At 49.5% G+C, this 21,552-nt stretch overlaps 1 protein-coding gene across 2 annotated transcripts in view; it reads left to right on the plus strand.

The window, feature by feature from the left end:
* CLPB (ClpB family mitochondrial disaggregase) overlaps nucleotides 1-21,552 on the plus strand; it is a 79,440-nt gene that overhangs the window by 28,140 nt on the left and 29,748 nt on the right. For both annotated transcript variants that reach the window (XM_079973650.1, XM_079973651.1), the window contains exons 6-7: nucleotides 10,528-10,625; nucleotides 17,570-17,684. In XM_079973650.1, the coding sequence (XP_079829776.1) occupies nucleotides 10,528-10,625; nucleotides 17,570-17,684 (213 nt within the window). The remainder of the gene's footprint in view (nucleotides 1-10,527; nucleotides 10,626-17,569; nucleotides 17,685-21,552) is intronic.

A 21,552-nucleotide genomic window follows, 5' to 3' on the forward strand; every position in this document is an offset into this window, starting at 1 on the left:
AAGTAAACATAAAGGAATGATACAATAATCTTTATTGTCGTTGTCCCATACAGAACAACGAAATTGAAAAATCTACATAAGACATTCAAAAACCAACAAGCCTGCTATCCCAACCTGGTTAGCCCCCTAAAAACCTCTGATACCCCATTTTCAAATACAATATACTCCCATACAGACTCCTTACAATGTGTTTAAAACCAAAATCACACTTGGGTAGAAACTGTTTCTCAGGCGGCTAGTCCTAGTCTTTATAACCCTGGACCTTCTTCCAGAAGGCAGAAGCTGAAAGAGATCATTTCTGGGGTGCGCACTATCCTGCGCTATCTCTGCAGCTTCCTTATGGCACCTGGAAGCGTGGATTTGATCCAAGGTGGGAAGAGTGCACATATTTCCATACCCAAATCAAAAATAATAAATTAATATCACAAGGTTCCAAGTAACACAATTGGGTTTATATTATCCTGCACCTTATTATTCCAAAGACATTATTTAAAAATTATCAATAAAGGCATTGTCTTGATGTCTGTCCTCTCAGCCTCTTGCCATGTACATAAGCTTAACCTTGCATATCACGTCCCAGATTTCAGTGGTCTATTCTCACATTTTCAAAATATTTAGTGGGGGCTCTGCTCTCCAGAGCCCCTGCATGGTGCTGCTTCATTGACTCCTCGTCTCAGCCTCTTGTTCAGTAGGGACTTGTGGGTGCTGGAGAAGGCAGGCAGGCAGGCCGACCTCAAGGAGAGGAGCCCTGGCCCCACGGCACTGGGAGATTTGGAGCTTTGCATGAGGGGCTCTTTTCATGGATGTTTGGGCAACTTGCACGCCATTTTGGGGGGCTCCTTTCACGTGTGTTTGGAGAAGCTTTTAGTCAAACAGAAGCGAGGTGGGCTGGCGCAAGGGTCGCGACCTCCTCTTTGGGGCTTACTTAGTTTAATGTGCTCAAGCCCACATTCTCAAAGCCTAGTTTCCCAGGGAGACTCCCAACCTGTGGCTTCCCTTTGTCCTGAATGTGGACGTCCTCCCGCCTGCCCGCCCGCCTGCCCCCCAGCACACACACCCCAGTGCATTCTTCGGATTTTGTTCCAACTCCATCGAAGTCTTGATGGTCTTTTAAAAGCTCGCTGCCCTTTGTGAAGACAATGTTGCCAAGTGCTGTGCCTTTGACATTCGAGAGCTGGGCGCTTCCTCCGCGCCCGAACGGAACAGGCGCCCTTTGCCCTCTCCTTTACACTCTTCCCACACCTGCCTTTTTTCCAGAGTGCCCTCTGGTCTGGCCAACACTTCCTCCTCTGCTGGCCACTCTGCCCTCGGGGCCAAAGCCATTAACCACCCAGGCTCCCCGCCTTCCCTTAAACAGCCACCTCGTCCTTCGGTGGGGGTGGGGGTGCTGTCCCTTTCAGCCCCCACAGCCTGGCGAGAGGCCGCCTCCACCTCACTCCATCGCCGTGGCCTTTGGCGGCCCCCTCGCTGAATCTCTTGACCCTTCCTTGTGGTCAGCCTGTCCGTGCCCAGCAGACCGCGAGATGTGAGTCCCCTCTCTCTGTGGGCTGCTCGCGGGCTCCTGACCTGCACTGACACCACTCAATGGCCTGCGTGGGAGAAGGAGCGCCCGCCTCGCAAGGCACGTTTCAGGCTTCATTCAGCCCATTCCATACCCGATCGATTCTTGGGTTTTGTGTTCCTTTTATTGGCCCAAAAAGGGGCCCAGACCAAGCAGCACGCGCAGGTTGGTGGGGGCTTAATAATGCACGCTGCCTTTTGAAAACGGTCGCTGCATATTATTATGGGGCTTAAAACTTTCCTCCACCTTCTTGCTCTGGGGCATTTTGCAGCCAGAGAGCAGCAATCCTTGGTGATGGAAGGTGGAGGAAGAGGAGGAGGGTAGCGTGCCCTGGTTCTATAGGGCTGAGTCCTTCCGCTTCTTCTGTGGCAAAGTCCCTGTCCCTTGATGGAATGAATGGGGCAGCCAACATTAGCAAAGGGCTGGAGCAACTCCCCAGTGAAGAAAGGTTACAGCATTTGATTTGGAACTTTTTCACTGAGAGAAAAGGCGAATAAGAGGGGACGTGATAGAAATTTATAAAATTATGTGTGGCATGGCGAGAACAGATAGAGAAAAGTTTTTCTCCCTCTCTCCTAACATGAGAGAACTTGTGAACATCTAATGAAGCTGAATGTTGGAAGATTCAGAACAGGCGCAAGTTAAACAGCCACAGGAGGCGGTGGTGGCCACCAACCGAGGTGGCTTTAAAAGAGGATCGGACTAATTCATGGCAGGAAGGACTGTCAGTGGCTAATTAGACTAATGAATTAGTCTTAATTTTGATTAGTCTAAATCCACAGTTGGAGCCAGCCGTGCTTCTGAATACAAGTTGCTGGAAACAGCAGGAGAGGAGAGAGCGGCTCTCATGCTCAAATCCTTCTTGTGGGTTTCCCATTAGGGCATCTAGCTGGCTGCTATGAGAATAGGATGCTGGACTAGATGGGCCATTGGCCTGATCCAGCAGGCTATTATGTTTTTACCGTGTCTGGATTCTTTGGTTAAATAGGATAGCCCTCTACTTCATTGGGTGATTTAGTTTTTCCTCAGAAGGTGAAATACTAATTTGCTCATGTTCCTGATTACCTTAAAACAACTCAGGTGGTAGGTGTGCACCTAGAATTGCATAATGTGGAATTGGCCCTTGCATTCTCTGCTCTAGACTCGATGCCCTACGGACCTCTGTTTTTTCACAGGCCTCTTAGCAGCGTATTTCCATGAATGGAAAATACCAGCGCCCTTGTCTCACCCCTGCCATTTGTGCAGGGCAAAAGGCAGCAAGGACCGTTGTGTGTAGGCTCTTGCCCCAGCGCAGCGCCCGTCTCCATCATTCGCATAGCAAAAGACTGTGGTCTGGTCCAGTGATGTAGGTTGGAATGATTGCAATGTTGGTGTCTCATCAAACAGAGCTATGGAGAGGTCAGGTGTGGGCACAGAAGGGAATGTGATGGAAGCAGCCCAGAGGACTCCTTAACAGGAGCACTGACAACCCCCTTTGCATTTGCAACTTATGAGTGCAAATGCAGAACTTACAAGGTTGTTCATTTCCAGTCTCCACTTCCAAACAGACCCCACGATTTTGGTTCGGAAGAGGGTGTCGCACTTGTCCCAGTGCAGTTGCCACTCTTCCTCCCACCTTGTGTGTTTGCCCTTAAAATAGAGGAACACAGGCCAAGGTCCTGCTTCTCTGTGCCTAGATCTCTCTCTCCCTTTCTCTCTCTCATCCTGCTCATATTTACAAGAGAATGTGATAAATTCCGTATTGATTCCTTCTGTTGCACTGTAAATTTTGCAAAAGATGATTAAATAGTGCAATAGAGTCTGCCAGCGCCAGGGCTCAATATGTTGTGGGCCGGCGGTATCGACCCCCCATATCTGAAGGCAGCGAGCTCCAACCCCAGCAGCCCCAGACCAGTAATTAAACTCCGGCGAGACCGGGATGTAAAAGCCAATCTTGTCACGGCGTCGAGGGCTCCAGCGTCCCGACACGGGGAGCGCAATAAGCGCCTGACCAGCAGCAGGTTTATGTCTGTGTCGAAGCTTTTAAGAATAGTTTCCCCACAGGGTGGGGAGCAAATGGAGCCCTCGGAAGTCTTTCTGGGCACAGAGGTTTTCGCACTGACACGACCATTTGTAAGACATTTAATAGCGCCATATAAAGGGAACGGGGCGGGGGAATGTGTGTGTGTGTGTGTGTGTGTGTGTGTGTGTGTGTGTGTGTGATAGGAGACAGACGTCACTGACTCTTTTGCACTTGTTTTTTCCCTGCTGCACACACGGGGCCAAGAAGGTTCACACATTCGTGGCAGCATAGGAGAGGAGGAACCGTACCGCTGTTATGTGGGGAGTGGGGTCCGCATGTCTGAATTCCCCCTCAAAGAAAGAGGCCAGTGGCCCTGGAAAGTTAGGAGGAGGGTCAAGCCCTAATTCTCTGTGACACACCAACTTTCCATGCGCCAGGCCATTTTTGACATTAGAGAGCAACAAGAATGTAAGAAGATCCAGGTGAATCAGGCCAAGTGGATATTCTCTACAACATTTGACAGAAGGAGAAGTTTCCATACATGTTTGGGTATCAGGCATCCTGTTTTCACAGTAGCCGACCAGATGCTTGCAGGAAAGCTGCAAGCAGGAGTCGAACACAAGAGTGCACCCGCTTCCTGTCCTACTAGAGGCAGAGTAATAGCCTTCGATTGCCCTCTTCTCCATGAATTTGTCTACTTCTCTCTTGAAGCCATCCAGGTTGGTGGCCATCACTGCCTCCTGTGGCAGGGAGTTCTGTAGTTTAACTATGCGCTGCATTAATAAGTCCTTTCTTTTATCTGTCCTGAATCTTCCAAAATTCAGCTTCCTTGGATCTCCACAAACTCCAGTGCTAGAAGAGAGGGAGGAAACATTCCTCTTTCCAACTTATTTCTTTAATTGATAACTCAAGAGCATATGAGCAGTCCTGCTGGATCAGGCCAAAGGCCCATCTAGTCCAGCCTCCTGTTCTTACAGTGGCCAACCAGATGCCGCAGTGGTAAAACCGCAAGCAGGATCCGAGTACAAGAGCATTCTCTGGCAAATGGTATTCAGAAGCATTGCTGTCTCAAACTGCAGAGGCAAAGCAGAGCCATTATGGCCAGTAGCCATTGATAGCCTCAGGGGACTAATGTAGTCCAGCACCTTGTTCTCCTAGTGGCCAGCCAGCTCGTACAGTCTGTTCCGCTTCTGGCCATTTAAAAACCAGCTCAGATGACGAAATCACACAGTACATCCAGAAAACTTTAAGATTCAAGCTTATATGAGGATCTAATGGGAGGGACTTTTCCAATTTGGGGCGCTTTTGAAAACCCTCTTTGAGTACACTCCTGCTGTGGGTAATGTGTTGCAGTGATGCTACAGCAGAAAGAGTTTTCTTTGCCTTAAACAGCAAGGTAGCATAAGTGAAGTGCTTTGCGCATAAGAACCTAAGAAGAGCCTGCTGGATCAGGCCAGTGGCCCATCAGCATCCTGTTCTCACAGTGGATGGTCAGATGCCGTAGTGAGACACCCACAAGCAGGATTGAGCGCAAGAGCAACTCTCCCCTCCTGCAGCATGAATTTGCCCAGTCCTCTTTTAAAGCCATCCGGGTTAGTGGCCATCCCTGCTTCCTGCAAAGGCAAGTTCTGTAGTTTTAACTATGCAGTATGTGAAGACATCCCTTTCTTTTATCTGTCCCGAATCTTCCAACATTCAGCTTCGTGAGATGTCCCCGAGTTCTAGAGCAATTCTGTGGTGCTATGTAAATCATGGTTGCTGTTATGGAAAGATTCCCTGAGATCTGTGACTTGTTGCACCTCGGCTTCAGAATGTAAAAGAGCCAGCACAAGGGTGTGGGCCCAGAAGAGAAGACCTCGGCCCTTTTGGAGGCGGCTTGAGGGTGCCCAGCACCCCAGGTGTCCTGCCCTTCTGAGCTCAGTTGTATAAATATTCCGGGAAGTGGCTTTCACCTGTCAGGCCCAGATGAGACAGGTGACACTTTGTCGTCGGCAGAGGTGATTAGAACCATGAGCTGTTGGCAGAGAGAGCTGGATTTATTGTGGCTGGCGCAGAGCTGCTGCTATCTCCGTTTTTAAAAAGCTACCTGTGAAGTATCTGTGCCGCCCCATATCAGAAGCACGTTTATTTTACTGGAAAAAGGGTGATCATGTTAATTCAATCACGGTGAGGCTCAGGAGGACAGGAGTCTCTTTCTATTACTTTAACTAGCCATGTAGAGCAATAAGGATGTCAGGGCTTGTCAGAGATGATGGCTGATGACACGGCGTCATCCCTTGTACGGCTGTGAAGGCGGCTTCCTCCTGGCAAAGGCTGGACTGGCTGTTTTGGGGCTTGAAGTCAGTCCTGCTGACGGTAGGTGACATTTCATGCACTCATACACTTCCAAAGTCCTACTGTGAGTTCCAGAGAAGAAACCTTGCAGCCAGTTTATTCCTTGTAGCTGATGAATATAGTTGCTGCTTTGGATATCTCTCGCATAGCAATTTTTTTATTTCTCTGCTTTGGATATCTCACTAGTACTGCAATGAAAATGATGGCGAGAGGCTACTCGGGTCGATGGAATAAAGCAACATTAGTGTGGAGACCCTACGGCTTTAAAGAACCAAGGGGACAACCACTTATGTGGTGGGTGGACGATCTAAAACTAACAGCTGGTCTTATGTGGGTACAGACCAGAAAGCAATTGAGGGAACTTGGAAGAGATGTATATCCCCTGTAAAGAGAGAGGAAAGGGAGCAATTTTATCATGGAAGGGAAGTGCAACACAGTTCTTTCTAGAATCACAGAGATGGGGTGCTGCAGGCAGCCATCTCGTCCCACCCCTGACTGCTGCAAGTGGGAGGTTGCTCACCCCGCAGAGCTCCACAGATGCAGGGGCACTGCTTTGAGTCAACAGGGGCTGTTGTGCATAGAGCCATAAGAGCAGATGATGCAAACAGGGTGAAACAAAGTGACATTCTGCAGGGATCAGCAATCATACGAGAGCTGGTCTGACCCGGAAGACACTTCCTTCTTTACCCCAGTATTTGACAGTGTTTAAGGCAGTGGGTGGGAAAGATGGAGGGCACAAGGAGAAGGGGGCGACAGAGGACGAGATGGTTGGATAGTGTTTTCGAGGTTACCAGCATGAGTCTGACCAAGCTGTGGGGGGCAGTGGAAGACAGGAGTGCCTGGCGTTCTCTGGTCCATGGGGTCACGAAGAGTCGGACACGACTAAACGACTAAACAACAACAACAAGGCAGTGGGTGCTGGAGGAGACTCTTGAGAGTCCCATGGACTGCAAGAAGATCAAACCGATCCATTCTGAAGGAAATCAGCCCTGAGGGCTCACTGGAAGGACAGATTGTGAAGCTGAGGCTCCAATACTTTGGCCACCTCATGAGAAGAGAAGACTCCCTGGAAAAGACCCTGATGCTGGGAAAGATGGAGGGCACAAGGAGAAGGGGAGACAGAGGACGAGATGGTGGGACAGTGTTCTCGAAGCTCCCAGCATGAGTTTGACCAAACTGCGGGAGGCAGTGGAAGACAGGAGTGCCTGGCATGCTCTGGTCCAGGGGGTCATGTAGAGGCGGACACGACTAAACGACTGAACAACAAGGCAATGGGTGTATACAAAGCCCCTCCCATCAAACCATGCCACATTTTTGCTATGGAGCAGGACCCCATGCCAAGTGGCACACGGCATCCTCCTCTTCATCCCTCTTGATGACTTTAAAAGAGGATTAGACAAATTCATATTGCTGGCTGCTATCCATGATGTCTCCACAGTTGGAGGCAATGATGTATTCAAATACCAGTTGCTGGAAACCACGGTGCTGGACTGGGTGGTCCAGAAGGCTCTGCTTATGGAAGGAGGGAAGGAGCCAGACTCTGAGAGCTGCCCGTTGCTGTATTTTTTATGTAAACAAGAGTACCTTATTGTGAAATTTGTTGTCATTATATTAATTATTATCCATTGCAATGCCTTTCTGCACTACGGCAGCCAACAGCAAAATTATCAAGTACAAAATCAATACAAATACGACAAGCAACGAAGGCCAGGAGGAATTAGAACAGCAGGTTGCAAATGGGAGCAGCTATAAACAGAAATGCCACTTTAACAAGCGGCTGCCAACAAACCTAAGAACCAGACTCCCTTTTCGAACATGCCCCCCCCCAACCCTCCGCCACAATGCGCAGAGATGGGTTTTGAAAGGGAAAAGACAGAAACCCAAGGAGGATCGGATCTAGCCATGGGTGGGTCTGTGGGGCTTCCATGTTCAGAGGCAGTATACCTGTGAGTAGCAGGCAAACCAACTTGGCAGGGGGTGCTGAGGAGTCTGGCCTTTGTGGTGGCCTGTTTCCCAGGTGCTTCCAGCTGGCCACTGCCTGGGACCGAGGCTGCCGGACTTGCTGGACCTTTGGGCTGACACCTTCTCTCGCATTTGTATGCTGCCTCCTAAGACAGATTGGCACTCCTCCTGCCGCCCCTCCCAACTTTGTATAGGGGATTTGACAAAGTAGCATCCCAGCTGCAACCCCCCTGCCCCCCCCCAGTCAGTCTCTCTCTCTTTTGCACATTTTCCTCAAAACCCCCCCCCCTTGCCCTGCAGTTATTAACAAGCCAAAGCCATCCGGCAGAGCCGCATACATCCATAATCTCTTCCCTCAGCCCTCCGTATTGACAGTTATCTGGAATCTGAAGGAATTCAAGACAAATGATTAAGAGGATGGAGTTAATAAAATTTGAAAAATTGAGACCTGTCAGTCCACTAAACTTTTTTCAATACCACCGACAGGAACATATTTCCCCAATGAGTGACCTTCTGCAGCTGCTCGGGTCCTGCGCTGCTGGGGTGGTGTTGGGAGCAAGCCGGCCTGCTATTTATCAAATATTATAAGCCGGGGCCTACTAATAATATGAGCCGAGCTGGGGAGGGCAAAGGCAGGCAGACAGGCAGGAGGAGCCTGGGGCGTTGCCCAGGTGTTGGTTCTCTGCCAGAGACAGCGAGTGGGAGGTGACAAATTGCATCCCATAACGGCTCAGGGAGGTTGGTGCCCTCTCAGCAGGCGTGTGCCCTGTGGTGGCACGGAGCGCAGTCCCTGCTCCTTGGGGCCAGCTGCCCCGACTCTGCAGAGGGGTCGAGGTCAGGCCAGGGCTCGGGGGGAAAGCCAGTGGCCACCCTCTGCGACGACAGCAATGATGGGTTAGCAAGTGTCTTGACACCCCAGTTATTTATTGAAGCATAATATTTTATTGCCGCCGGTACCGGAGGTGGCCATCGACCGCTTGTGTGAGCCTGGTTCTATCAATTATTGCAGCAATTAGTCAAGTCGTCAAAGCCATTAACAGGGGGATTAGGCCAATATTGGTTAGCCATTATTAATAGATCAACGGGAGGAAATTTAGGGTCTTCCATGAGGAAGGCAGAGCTGGCCTGGAGGATGCTTCCTTGGAGGGGCCCGAGGAAACTTCCTCCTCCTCTTCCAGAAGAGCGCAAAACTGTTGTGTAAGAGAAAGAATTGTGCGTTAGATGTGGGTCACTGTCTCTTTAAAAGATATTGAGTGCCCAGGGCAGGCCGTATATAATCTCACCTGTTCTGATCATACTTTTTATTGGGCGCGACAAGGCTCACAACAGAAATTACTCTGCGTTGGATGTTTATGGAGCACATTTTTCATTCTGCAAGCAAATATAGATCCCTTTATGCCAGATGTTGGAAATAGCTAATCTCCCTCTCCAGGGTTCGTAGCAGCAGATCAGCCAGTGCCAACAACGCCGTGACAAGGCGACAAGCAGAACGCTGTTCCCGTGGTTTGGAAATTGCACTGCAGGGACCAGGATTCTACCGCGGAGCTGCCTGTTGCTGCTGTTAAAACCCATTTGTGTGATGTGCGCATAGGCAGCTGCCTTAAAGCACCTCAGAACCTTAGTCCGCTGAGGCTGGCATGGTCTTTTCAGACTGGAGGTCTCTAGCTGAGAGAAGCCCCTCTGCCATTTCTCTTGCTCAAGATCCTTTTAGCTAGAGGTTGAACTTCTAACTGCTTGATTCTGAACCTGGGACTTGGTGAGCAGAGCAATCTCCCTTCCACTGAGTACAATTTCCACTCACTCCGGGGTCTTAGTGGACTCTGTCTCTAAGGAAGAGTTATTTCCCCTTCCCTGCAACCAGTAACATGCTCTCTTACACAAACAATTGTTATCCAAGGCCCTTCTTCACGTTCCCCTTCCATGGGAGGTCCAGAAGGTGGAGACAAAAGAGTGTGCCTTTTCGGTGGTGGCTCCCTGCTTCTGCTGTCTCTGGGGCAGCTTGCCTGCCTGGCAGCAGGCAAAAACATTGCATTTTAACCAGGCCTTTGGCTTTTTACTATAGCCTTTTAGAGTGATCTTTTTCTTTGAGGTACTGTGGCAAAAAAGCAATTAATAAATAACAGTAATACTGAGGCTCTTTAAAGGAAAAGCGATCCACCCACAACAAGCCACGAATGAAAAGGTACAGAGGTGAGATTGCACGAGGGCCCTGAACGGAGAGAGCAAAGAGTGGCTAAGGGGCACAGTCCCTTTCACCCCTCCTCTTGCTGCCATCTTTTGTTGTCATGTTGGATATTAGCAGCCCACAGCAGGGCAGTGTCCCACAGCGGAGGCCATGAAGCAAGAGCACCACGCCGAATTGCGGCCACTCCAGCAGGACTGTTGGAGTTCTGTCAGCCCTTGGTGGGAGAGTGGACAGCTTGCTTCTCCAATGGGGTGTTACGTTTGCCCCTGAGTTCTGCAGCTTCCTTTTGCCTAGGCCTCTTGTTCCTGGTGACACATCCCTTTTGCTGTGTCCTTTGACATCCATACGTGTCGCCGCTGGTGGCACATTGTCCCTTTTCTGATCAGAGCAAAGGTTAAAGAGGACCCCGGATAGCTCAGAGGCTGTAAGCTGCCCGTCATCTGACTCCATCCCACATGTTGAGCTCTGGCTTTTCCCTTCCAGGTGCAAACCCCCTGCAGAGAAATGAAATGGGGCACACGGCCGTGGATTACGCACGGGAGGGGGAGGTCATGAAGCTCTTGAAAGCGTCCGCAACAAAGGTAAGGATTCAAAGACTTGGCTCTCATGGGTTTCTCCCTCCCTCCCTCCTTCCCTTTCAGTGCCAAAATCCAGGGGTGGCATAGAAACTGTCCCAGGGTCTTGGCCTCAGAGAGGATGTTGCGAATTCGCTCTGTGCTCAGCCGGGGATCAAATCATATTCAGGGAATGGTTTCTGCTGTTAATAAATCCCACCAAAGCATTTCAGGTCACCTCCAATGTATGCCTGCCTTCCTGTTCCACCTTTCGGAGAGGTGGGCAGCAAATAAAGGGGTCCGTTGCCCTGCTGTGCCAATTTTCTGAAATTTGGGGGGTGGGTTCAGGGGCAACTCAAGTAGATGCTGGGCCCGCGCATGCAATTTGAATGCATCCATGGCTCATGGGACAACGGTTCTGGGGTCTCACCGGGCTGCTTTGGACGCCGACAGCTCCCCTGTTGCTTCTGCAAGAGGCTGGATGTGAATGGGAAGGGTGGCAAACAACCATGCTTGGTGCCACCTTGCTGGCAGTGCGTCCTGTTGTGCTGCCCTCAGCAGAGAGATGGGGTAGAAAATAACTAAACTTCATTATGCCAGCACTCTTCCTGTTGGCAAGTGCTACGGGTGAAGAGGGGAATAAACATAAGAATAGCCTGCTGGATCAGGCCCGTGGCCCCTTCTAGCCCATACCACAGCCAGATGCCTGCGGGAAACCCACAAGCAGGATTTGGACACAAGAGCAACTCTCGCCTCCTGTGATTCTAGCAACTGGGATTCAGAAGAATCTCTGCCTCCAACTGCAGAGACAGAACATAGCCATCCGTCATGGCTGGTAGCCATCAAGAGCCCTCCTCCATGACTTTGTCTAGTGGTCTAGCTTGGTGGCCATCACTGCCTCCTGCAGCAGAGAGTCCCACAGTTTAAGTGCAACATGAAGAAGGACTTCCTTCTATCTGAATCTGAATTTATGCAATCTGTGCCATTGCATAAAGGAATGACACTTGTCTCCATGCATCTCAGGGGGCTTCAGAAGGATGAGGAATTGGATGGGTCACAGCAGTCCTGAGCCTGGTCTTCCGCAGCCCTCTGGAAAATGGGCCCCCAGACAGTAGCTTCCCTTTTATTCCCTCCTCTTCTTCCTGTCCTCACCCTGCTACCAAGAGTCAGGCCCCTCTGTCGCTGTGCCCCATTCCCAGCCCAAATGTGTATGGGCAGGCTCTTGCTGTCACCTTCTTCTTCTTGGGTGATCCCTCGTAGCCGAGTAAGATTGTCTTCCGTAAACACAAGTTTTAACCGTGAGTCCATAAGTGACTGTGGAGGCCAATTCTAGACCCACACGTCCTTCCACAGTGCGGACATAGGTTTCTGGGCGGGAGTTGATCACAGTGAGGGTTTGCCAAACGTGTTGCTGTCACCCCAACCATAGGGGCTCTTTCGCTTCCAGCAACGGTCACTCACTCCGATGTTAATATGCTTTTGCACTGCACAAGGTGGCAGCTTCCAGGGCTAGGGAAGAGGAGCTTGTCCATGCGATTTCTGCCAAGCGTGTGGCAACCCATCCCCTTGCAAGAGATGGATGCTGTTGGGAATGAGCTGCTGCTGGAGGGAAGCCGTTTGAAATTTTTATAAAGGAAATGTCAGGAGTTGCATGCTTAAATCTCAGCAAGGAGAAGGGAGAGAGAGAGTATCATGCTAACTTGAATGGGTCTCTGGAGCCTTCCTCCATGAAGCTGAGCTGCCCTTTAACTAACTTTTTCTCCACAAAGCCTTTGGATGATGAGGGGGAGACGCACAGATCTGCGCAGAGACGGGTCTTGCTGAAGGAGGCGGCAGCGGGTGCATAAAAATCTCGTGCTCTTTGGGGCTGCTTGGTGATGAATGTGCAGCTGAGGGGGATGTGGTGGCAGAGGGGTTGCCAGTCCTGCTTTCCAGCCCCGCCGAGAGTCTTTGAGAATTTATTGCTCATTTTGATCACTGCTGCGGAATGAATTGGTGGCACTATTAACGGGACAGACACATCCCATCGATTTTATTTACATATGCTGGTGACAAGAGCAACAAGGAGTCTTCATATGTGAAATCAATTTGTTTTTAGGAAAAAGTCTCCTGGTCCAAATGGCCTGCTTCTCATGAATCAGAGCCACCAGGTCAAGGCTGGAGTGGGTCAGCTAGCTGTTAGATTGGCTGTTGGGCCTTCCTCCACCCTCTCTCCCAGTTTCCACCACCAGCTGGAAGCCGATGGCAAGCCTGTCATGGGTCTCAGTGGGCGCACCCCACTGGCACACTCCCCATTGCAAAAGTAGGTTCCCAAATACTTTGGTGAAAAGGCTTCCCTCCTAATCGCCAAAGCCTCTTCTCTCTGCAAATCTTCCCGTAATTGGAGCTGTGACTGGGAGGGGTGCCAGCATCTTTAATGAGCAATAAAAGGAAAAGAACACAATCACCTGGCTCTAAGAAGGATCCCACTGTTGACATCTCAAGGTGAAGCCTCCTGGCAGAACTCATGCAGCATATTTCCAGTTGTAATACTTGGCCTGGAACTCTGGTAAACTCAGGAGTTTGATGGGACAGGTTGCTCCCACTTGTCGCACAGTGCAAGGAAGCTGTCTTATATCTGCTTCCTTGGAAGGTTCAGGGTGGAGAAAAGAACTTCACACAGCGCACAATTAGATTATGAAACTCACTCCCACTGGGGGCAGTGATGGCCACCAACTTGGATGCCTTTAACAGAGCCTTAGACAGAATCATGGAGGAGGAGGAGAGGGCAACCTGTGGCTATTACCCATACTGGCTATGCTCTGCCTCTACAGCTGGAGGTAGCTTCTGAATGCTCGGATCCTGCTTGCAGGGGGCATTTGGTTGGCCACTGTGAGCAGGTGGCTGCTGCTCTAAATTTGTGGCTGCTTTGCAGTGGGCCTGTGTTACTGTTCTGATGTGTGTGTGTAAAATATGTACAGTGGTGCCCCGCAAGACGAACGCCTCGCAAGACGGAAAACCCGCTAGACGAAAGGGTTTTCCGTTTTGGAGGCGCTTCGCAAAACGAATTTCCCTATGGGTTTGCTTCGCAAGACGAAAATGTCTTGCGAGTTCCTGCGGGTTTTTTCCCCTTCCCCCCCCCCTTTTCCTAAGCCGCTAAGCCACTAACCAGCTGATCCCCTGATAAGCCGCTTAACAGCTGATCGCTAAAAGCCGCTAAACCGCTAATAGCGCTAATCCGCTAAGCTGTCAATGGGCTTGCTTCGCAAGACGAAAAAACCACTATACGAAGAGCCTCCCTGAATGGATTAATTTCGTCTTGCGAGGCACGACTGTACACGCATATAATATTTTTTACTTCAGACATTTTTACACCATATAGCTACATCTCTTTCTTACATCTCTCAGCACGTACATGAAACAAGCCACATAAAATGAAACAATAAAACAATACAATTATCTATCATAATACTGAACCCCTCCTTAAAATGATTGCTGGAACAAGAACATCTTCGTCTTGCTGAAGTTCAGCAAAGAAGGTGCATTAGCGGAGTTTGTAACCTGAAGTGTTTGTAACCTGAGGCGTTTTTAACTCAAGGTACCACTGTAATAGCCCACGCAGGTGGCGCTGTGGGTTAAAGCCTCAGCGCCTAGGGCTTGCCGATCGAAAGGTCGGCGGTTAGAATCCCTGCGGCGGGGTGCGCTCCCGCTGCTCGGTCCCAGCGCCTGCCAACCTAGCAGTTCGAAAGCACCTCTGGGTGCAAGTAGATAAATAGGGACCGCTTACCAGCGGGAAGGTAAACGGCGTTTCCGTGTGCGGCTCTGGCTCTGGCTCTGGCCAGAGCAGCGATGTCACGCTGGCCACGTGACCCGGAAGTGTCTCCGGACAGCGCTGGCCCCTGGCCTCTTAAGTGAGATGGGTGCACAACCCCAGAGTCTGTCAAGACTGGCCCGTACGGGCAGGGGTACCTTTACCTTTACCTTTATGCAAATTTACCTACAGGTAAGGCACACTGGAGCTAACACCCAGGTAAATGTGCCTAGGATTGCAGCCAAAGTTGGGTGTTCTGGCTGCAACCGCAATGTCACATAGCAGTGAGTTCCACAGGTTGTTTGCGCATTTTGCAGAGACGCTCACCCTGGCTAGACTGTTGGTTTCAGCATCTAACTCTTGAGTCTCTGCATTTTGAGAAGAGTCCTGTTCCTAGAGGATGTAAACTAAACACAAAAAGAATCTCACTCCAGCAGGCAGATGGAAAAGAAAGGCAGTTTCCTTGCTGAGGCAGCCCTTTCTGGGGTTTTGCCCACTCTTGAGCTTTTGTGTAGCTCTCTCCCCCTTCCCCCTGCATTTCCTCCGGCCTGTCAGTCACATCCGATAACATATATATTATGGCAGAGCTGCTCTTATGCATTATTTTCTTTTCAAAATGTAAAGAAAGAAAAGGCAGGAGGAAAAAAATTGGCCTATATATTTGGAAAGACATAGATGTATAGATGGGGCCGGAGTAGTTTGAGGCTGGTGATATATACGGAGCCTGAGGGAGCGACACCATTGGCGCTCTGGATTCAATCCAGCAAGTGCCGTCCCACTGGGATCCGCGAGGAAGTTATTGCTCCATTTTGAAGCATCAGGACTGATGGGGTGTCTCGGTTACAGGGTAGACAGATAACAGCAGCCAAAATTGGATTGGTTGCTATTTATTTTTTTTAACTTCTGTCAAGGTCACTACCGTAACAGGAAAACACCAGAAAAGCCGGCCGGCGGATTGCGCTGCGGGTTTCTCAAGCGGCGGCTTCTGCTGCTGCTTTTGCGACAAGAGCCAGTGTGGACTGCGCTACTGAGTAGGGGGATCAGACCACGGAGGGTGGTCCAGCTGGTCCAACGTTCTCTCCCCACCCACCCACAATGGCCAGCGTGACAGTGACAGCCCTCTGCTGTTGCTTCCCCTCAGCACCTTTTCTTAGAATCCAAGAATCGTTGAGCTGGAAGGGACCCCAAGGGCCATCTAGCCCAACCCCTGCAATGCAGGAATCGTGGCAGATTCTTCCAATGGCCCTTGAGGTTTTCAGACCTACACCCTTGTGCAAATTAATTGAAACAAAGCCTGTTTTCTATCTTACTCGTAATCCTGTAATCAAAACAAACATGAAAAGTCATTATGGTGTCGGACACCTGCAGCCAATAGAAGGAATGATGCGTTCACCACAATATATTGAGGTTTTACGAAAGAGAGTTATTCCAGAGCTGGAAAAGAGGTATCTTGACAGTACTGGGATATTGCAGCAGGACCTAGCCCTCTGTCACACATCGAAAGTGGTAAAGGAATTCAGGACAGAGCAGCAAATACAGGTATTTGATTGACCAGGGAATTCCCTGGACGTAAATCCCATTGAGAATTTGTGGGCTATATGCAAAAGTGCCCTCCGTGCTGTAGACTGTACGACTATGGAGAAGCTTATTCAGGTGCTGGTTCAAGTGTGGTACAGGGATCTGAAAATCAACAGTGACTGTTTGAAACTATTAAACTCCATGCCAAACCGTGTTCAAATGCTGCTTAAAAATAGCGGAGGTCATATCTGTTACTACACATGTGTGTACAAAGTACACATATGTGACTTTTGTACATTAACTACATTGTTTGTTTCAATTAATTTGCACAAGGGTGTAGGGCCCATCTTTAATTGAAATATGCACTTGGGGGCCCACTTCTTTATTTTATTTTTAACCACATACTTGTATCTTGCATCAGTCGCCTCTCACCCTCCAGCTGAAGGCAAATGCTTTATTTTGAGAAATACCACTTCATTTCCCATGCATCTGAAGCTGAGGAGCCTTCCCTTCCCCCTTCCCTAAATCTCAAGAGACACTGTTGGAGAGAGAGCGTGGCCACCCAGTTTGGGTAAAGGTAAAGGGACCCCTGACCGTTGGGTCCAGTCATGGCCGACTCTGGGGTTGCGGTGCTCATCTCGTTTTATTGGCTGAGGGAGCCGACGTACAGCTTCCGGGTCATGTGGTCAGCATGACTAAGCCGCTTCTGGCGAACCAGAGCAGCGCACGGAAACACCATTTACCTTCCCGCCAGAGCGGTACCTGTTTATCTACTTGCACTTTGACATGCTTTTGAACTGTTAGGTGGGCAGGAGCTGGTACCGAGCAATGGGAGCTCACCCCGTTGCAGGGATTCGAACCGCTGACCTTCTGATCGGCAAGCCCTAGGCTCTGTAGTTTAACCCACATAGTGGGCTAAATCTCTTAATTTGAGGATCATCAATGCAAGGCTGTGTAGTAGGGAAAGGTCAACTTACTCCCTGCTCACCTGCTTCTTCCCAGTGCCCCCCCAAAAGAGCCAGTGTACCCCTAGGTCTCTCTCTGGCACATAGAGAAGCTGCTCTAGAAGAGAGGTCCCCGGTTCCCTTCCCTTGGGTGCTGGTTTTTAACCCCAGAACCCAGTGATGGCACCAGGTTGGATAGCTGTAAAAGTAAGAGCTGTTTGACAGTGCAGCAGACTCCCATGGAAGGTAGTGGATTCTCCCTCCTTGGAGGTTTTGAAGCAGAGGCTGGATGGCCATCCACCAGGGACACACATAGGGTAGGGCATTTTCAGCCACCCCAGGCTTCCTCTGTCTTCCTTCCCCTCTCTCCTGGTTTTGTGCTGCACTTTAAAATGCCCCCTCTTTTTTGGAGGGTCTGCGGTGATTAAGCTTTTTTTAATTAAGTTCCCACTGGTTCATTTTTGTGACCTTTCTCTGCCGCCATGCGTGCAATTCTGATTATTTTCCTTGCATATTCATTTTACATGTGTGTCTGACTCACGTTTGCTAAAAGCATTGGACGTTCGGTGGGCTATAAATGTATTAAAATGGATAAACACATTCTTCCTATACCCAGCTAACCTCACGGCAGGTGATAGAGAAGCTGGTCGCATGGACGTCCTTACAGCATGGATATTGGGGTATCTTTTTAAGAGAGCAACTTCTTTTCCTCTCCACAGTTCCAGGAAGAGCAGCGCAAGAGGGAAATAGAGGAACGGCGAAGGTTCCCACTGGAGCAGAGACTCCGGGAACATATCATTGGCCAGGAGAGCGCCATAGCAACTGTTGGAGCTGGTAAGATCTGGGGCTCTGATTTGATTAGCCTTCTGCTCTGCAAATCCTGCAGAGAAGCTGGAAGGGGTTAGTTAGTGTGTGTGCACCCACACATGTGTGTCACATAAATGTTATGCTATAATTTTATTTAGAACGTGTGTGTGCACAAAACAGTCAAGAATACCTTAAGCTGCAAAGCCGAGAATTTCAGCTTTTAAAAAACTTTTATTCTTGTTTGTGGAGAGTCGCTTTTTTAATTGCTGGGTTTTTTTTTTTCTTTGCCTGAGATGAAATCCAGGAAAATACAAGGAATTTTGTCACCAATGAAGGTCTGGGCACCAGTGTGTGTTGCAGCTGCCTACAGCTATAGCACATAACCCTGCAATTTGGCATCTGGCACAGAATTCTGACTCCTGAAAATGTCAGAATTCGTATCTGGAAAGAAAAATGCATTTTAGATCCTAGGATTGCAGGAATAAGCTTGGGAAGTATGTTCCTCATGAAATCATAGATGCCACGGGAAGGACACAGAACCAGGGGTTTCAGTTCCCTTGGTCTGCAAAAGTGGACCAGATGAGAGGAATGAAACGAAAGGTGGAGCCAAAGCATGGTGGTGGCCATGATCCTTTGGCCAAAAAGCTGGGGACGATAAGAGTTGGAATCCAGATCCTCCTTAGCATCCTCTCAAACGGAACCATTTTTTCAAATGATCTCTTAGCCACACTGAATAGAGCACTATTACTAAAGTACTGCTTGTATTAGGAAAGGAAGCTGCTATTATTGCAGTGTATAATTGCTTCAGCCTTTCTTGTTGTAGCATTACTTGGCTGGCTTTTATTCCAGATTGGAGTTTTTTAAAGCAATATACACATTGCAACCAATAATAATAACAACTAATAATAATAATAATAATAATAATAATAATAATAATTTATTTGTACCCCGCCCATCTGGCTGGGTTTCCCCAGCCACTCTGGGCAGTTTAAATCTTTCTCTGTGCATCCCACTCTGCTGGTGAGAGCAGGGTGTGCATTGTGAGCAGTCCTTTTTTCCCTGGAAAAACAGGCGCTGGCACTCACCATGAAGTTATTGCATTAAGTGCTACACTTTTTAACAACAAGGGGGGTGGTACTGCGTACCCTTGAGTACCCCTGGGGGAGGCACTGGTTGTGAGAGACAGGATTGTACGCCGTGTGTATACCTTGAGATAGCAAAGAAATAACATTTTTCCTCCCTGACCTGCTAGTTTTCTGTGTGCAGGCTTTCTTCTGTTCTGTTTTGTTGCAGGGGGTAGCGTTCAGTCACGTGAACCTCCCGCTTCCAGGCAGAAGGGGTACAGGGCACACCCAAATTAGCCACTTTATTCAGAGCTAGGCGTTGTCAGTTTTGCAATCCATTACAAAGTTTCTCATGGGTTGCCTTCCAATAAAGAAAAACTTTTGTCTCTGGATTGGCCTTCAGAGAATGCGGCAGAGTCACAATTAAAGTTGAAATGTAGGGTGGATTCCGAGTGTCTGCTCAGCGCATGCCCATCCTGGGGACCCAGAGGGTGCTGCTCTCCCAAATAAAGTCACTCTATGTCCTGGAGCCTGTCACAGGAGACAGGTCCCTCCTCCAAAACAGAGAGATCTTTGGAGCTTGGGACTGCAATGGGAGGCAGAAACAATGTGAACGACTTCAGGGCCTCGGAAAGTATCTCTCTGCCCTTCTCCCAGAGTCCATTGTGTAGTAAATAAAGAATATTAAAACTCTTTGTCAACCTCCTGTTACTGAAATCTCCCCCTGTTGCGTTCGCGCGACCATTAACAGCGATAAATGGAAGGAAGGGGATGTGGGCTGTTGAAGCCTCTCTTTATCTTTTAACTGTGGCCAAAGGCCAGGCTGAGGAGCCCCAGAAGGCAGAAACTGATCCTAAGCACGTCCTAATGAGCAGTCCTGCCCCTGCCTGAGTCAGGGGTGGTTCACACAACCTACTCCCTGGCGGGAACCATCCTCACAGCTCTGCAGAGAGCCCAGCAAGGGTCTCTTTTGGCCTGTTAATATGAGTCATGAAAGACTGGAGGAGGGAAGTTGAGTACAAGTCCGGCTGGCCTTCTCATCGCCGGAAATCCCAGCTCCCAGAACCTGCAGCCCTCCAGAGGTTTTGAGCTACAACTCCCTGTTGTAGCAGATCTGGGAAAGCTGAGTTTAATGTAGAACAGAGTGAGCTATATTAAAATGTCACCTGGCTTTGGACTCTTGGATGAAATAATAGGAGCTATTCAACATTCCTTCCAGTTTATTGATTTGGGGGTTCCTTCCAGTTTAATGATGGAGGGGGAGGCAAGCAAACTTGTGATGAGCTTGAAAATAAAAGGGGCCGGGCCTGCGAAACCACTGAAGCTTGATAGAGCCTAAGCGAAGCCCTTCTTGGTGGAGGATCTATATTCTCCGCCGCTGTTTACGCTGCCTCACGGCTGGGATGAGAAGAATGAAATCAGGGGAAATGAATATTGATGTGCAGATTTGATAAATTTGAATAATTTGTAATGATCGTATCCTTCATGTTTTCAGTGCATGAGCCTTCCTGGGCACTGCACAAAGATCCAATCAAAGGCCTTGTGCCTTCAGGCAAAAATAGTGCAGAAAGTGGCATTTTTCTGGTTGCAGAATTTGTGTTTGGGGGCAGGAGACGGTGGGATGCTTATGTCTCTGGTCATCAAAGCAATTGGTGACTCGTCATTTGGTTAGGCCGCTTGCAGGCAGTGAAGGAGAAACCTGAATGGAGCACGTGGGACACGGCTGAGCAATAGCTGAGACCCCATGAAAAGTGGGCAAGGCCCTCAAGCCCCTTCCCGCCTTTGCCCTGCTGCTGCGTCCAGCTTTTTATAATAATAATAATAATAATAATTTATTATTTATACCCTGCCCATCTGGCTGAGTTTCCCCAGCCACTCTGGGCGGCTCCCAATCAGTGTTAAAAACAATACAGCATTACATATTAAAAACTTCCCTGAACAGGGCTGCCTTAAGATGTCTTCTGAATGTCAGGTAATTCTTTATCTCTTTGACATCTTCCACAGGGCGGGTGCCACCACCGAGAAGGCCCTCTGCCTGGTTCCCTGTAGCCTCGCTTCTCGCAATGAGGGAACCGCCAGAAGGCCCTCGGCGCTGGATCTCAGTGTCCGGGCTGAACGATGGGGGTGGAGATGCTCCTTCAGGTATACAGGACCGAGGCCGTTTAGGGCTTTAAAGGTCAGCACCAACACTTTGAATCGTGCTCGGAAACGTACTGGGAGCCAGTGCAGATCTCTCAGAACCGGTGTTATGTGGTCCCGGCGGCCACTCCCAGTCACCAGTCTAGCTGCCGCATTCTGGATTAATTGCAGTTTCCGGGTCACCTTCAAAGGTAGCCCCACGTAGAGCGCGTTGCAGTAGTCCAAGCGTGAGATAACCAGAGCATGCACCACTCTGGCAAGACAGTCCGCGGGAAGGTAGGGTCTTAGCCTGCGTACCAGGTGGAGCTGGTAGACAGCTGCCCTGGACACAGAGTTAACCTGCGCCTCCATGGACAGCTGTGAGTCCAAAATGACTCCCAGGCTGCGTACCTGGTCCTTCAGGGGCACAGTTACCCCATTCAGGACCAGGGAATCCTCCACACCTGCCCGCCTCCTGTCCCCCAAAAACAGTACTTCTGTCTTGTCAGGATTCAACCTCAATCTGTTAGCCGCCATCCAACCTCCAACCGCCTCCAGGCACTCACACAGGACCTTCACCGCCTTCACTGGTTCTGATTTAAAGGAGAGGTAGAGCTGGGTGTCATCTGCATACTGATGAACACCCAGCCCAAACCCCCTGATGATCTCTCCCAGCGGCTTCATATAGATGTTAAAAAGCATGGGGGAGAGGA

This window comes from Podarcis cretensis, assembly GCF_951804945.1.
Source record: "Podarcis cretensis genome assembly, chromosome: 4".
Lineage (NCBI taxonomy): Eukaryota > Metazoa > Chordata > Lepidosauria > Squamata > Lacertidae > Podarcis > Podarcis cretensis.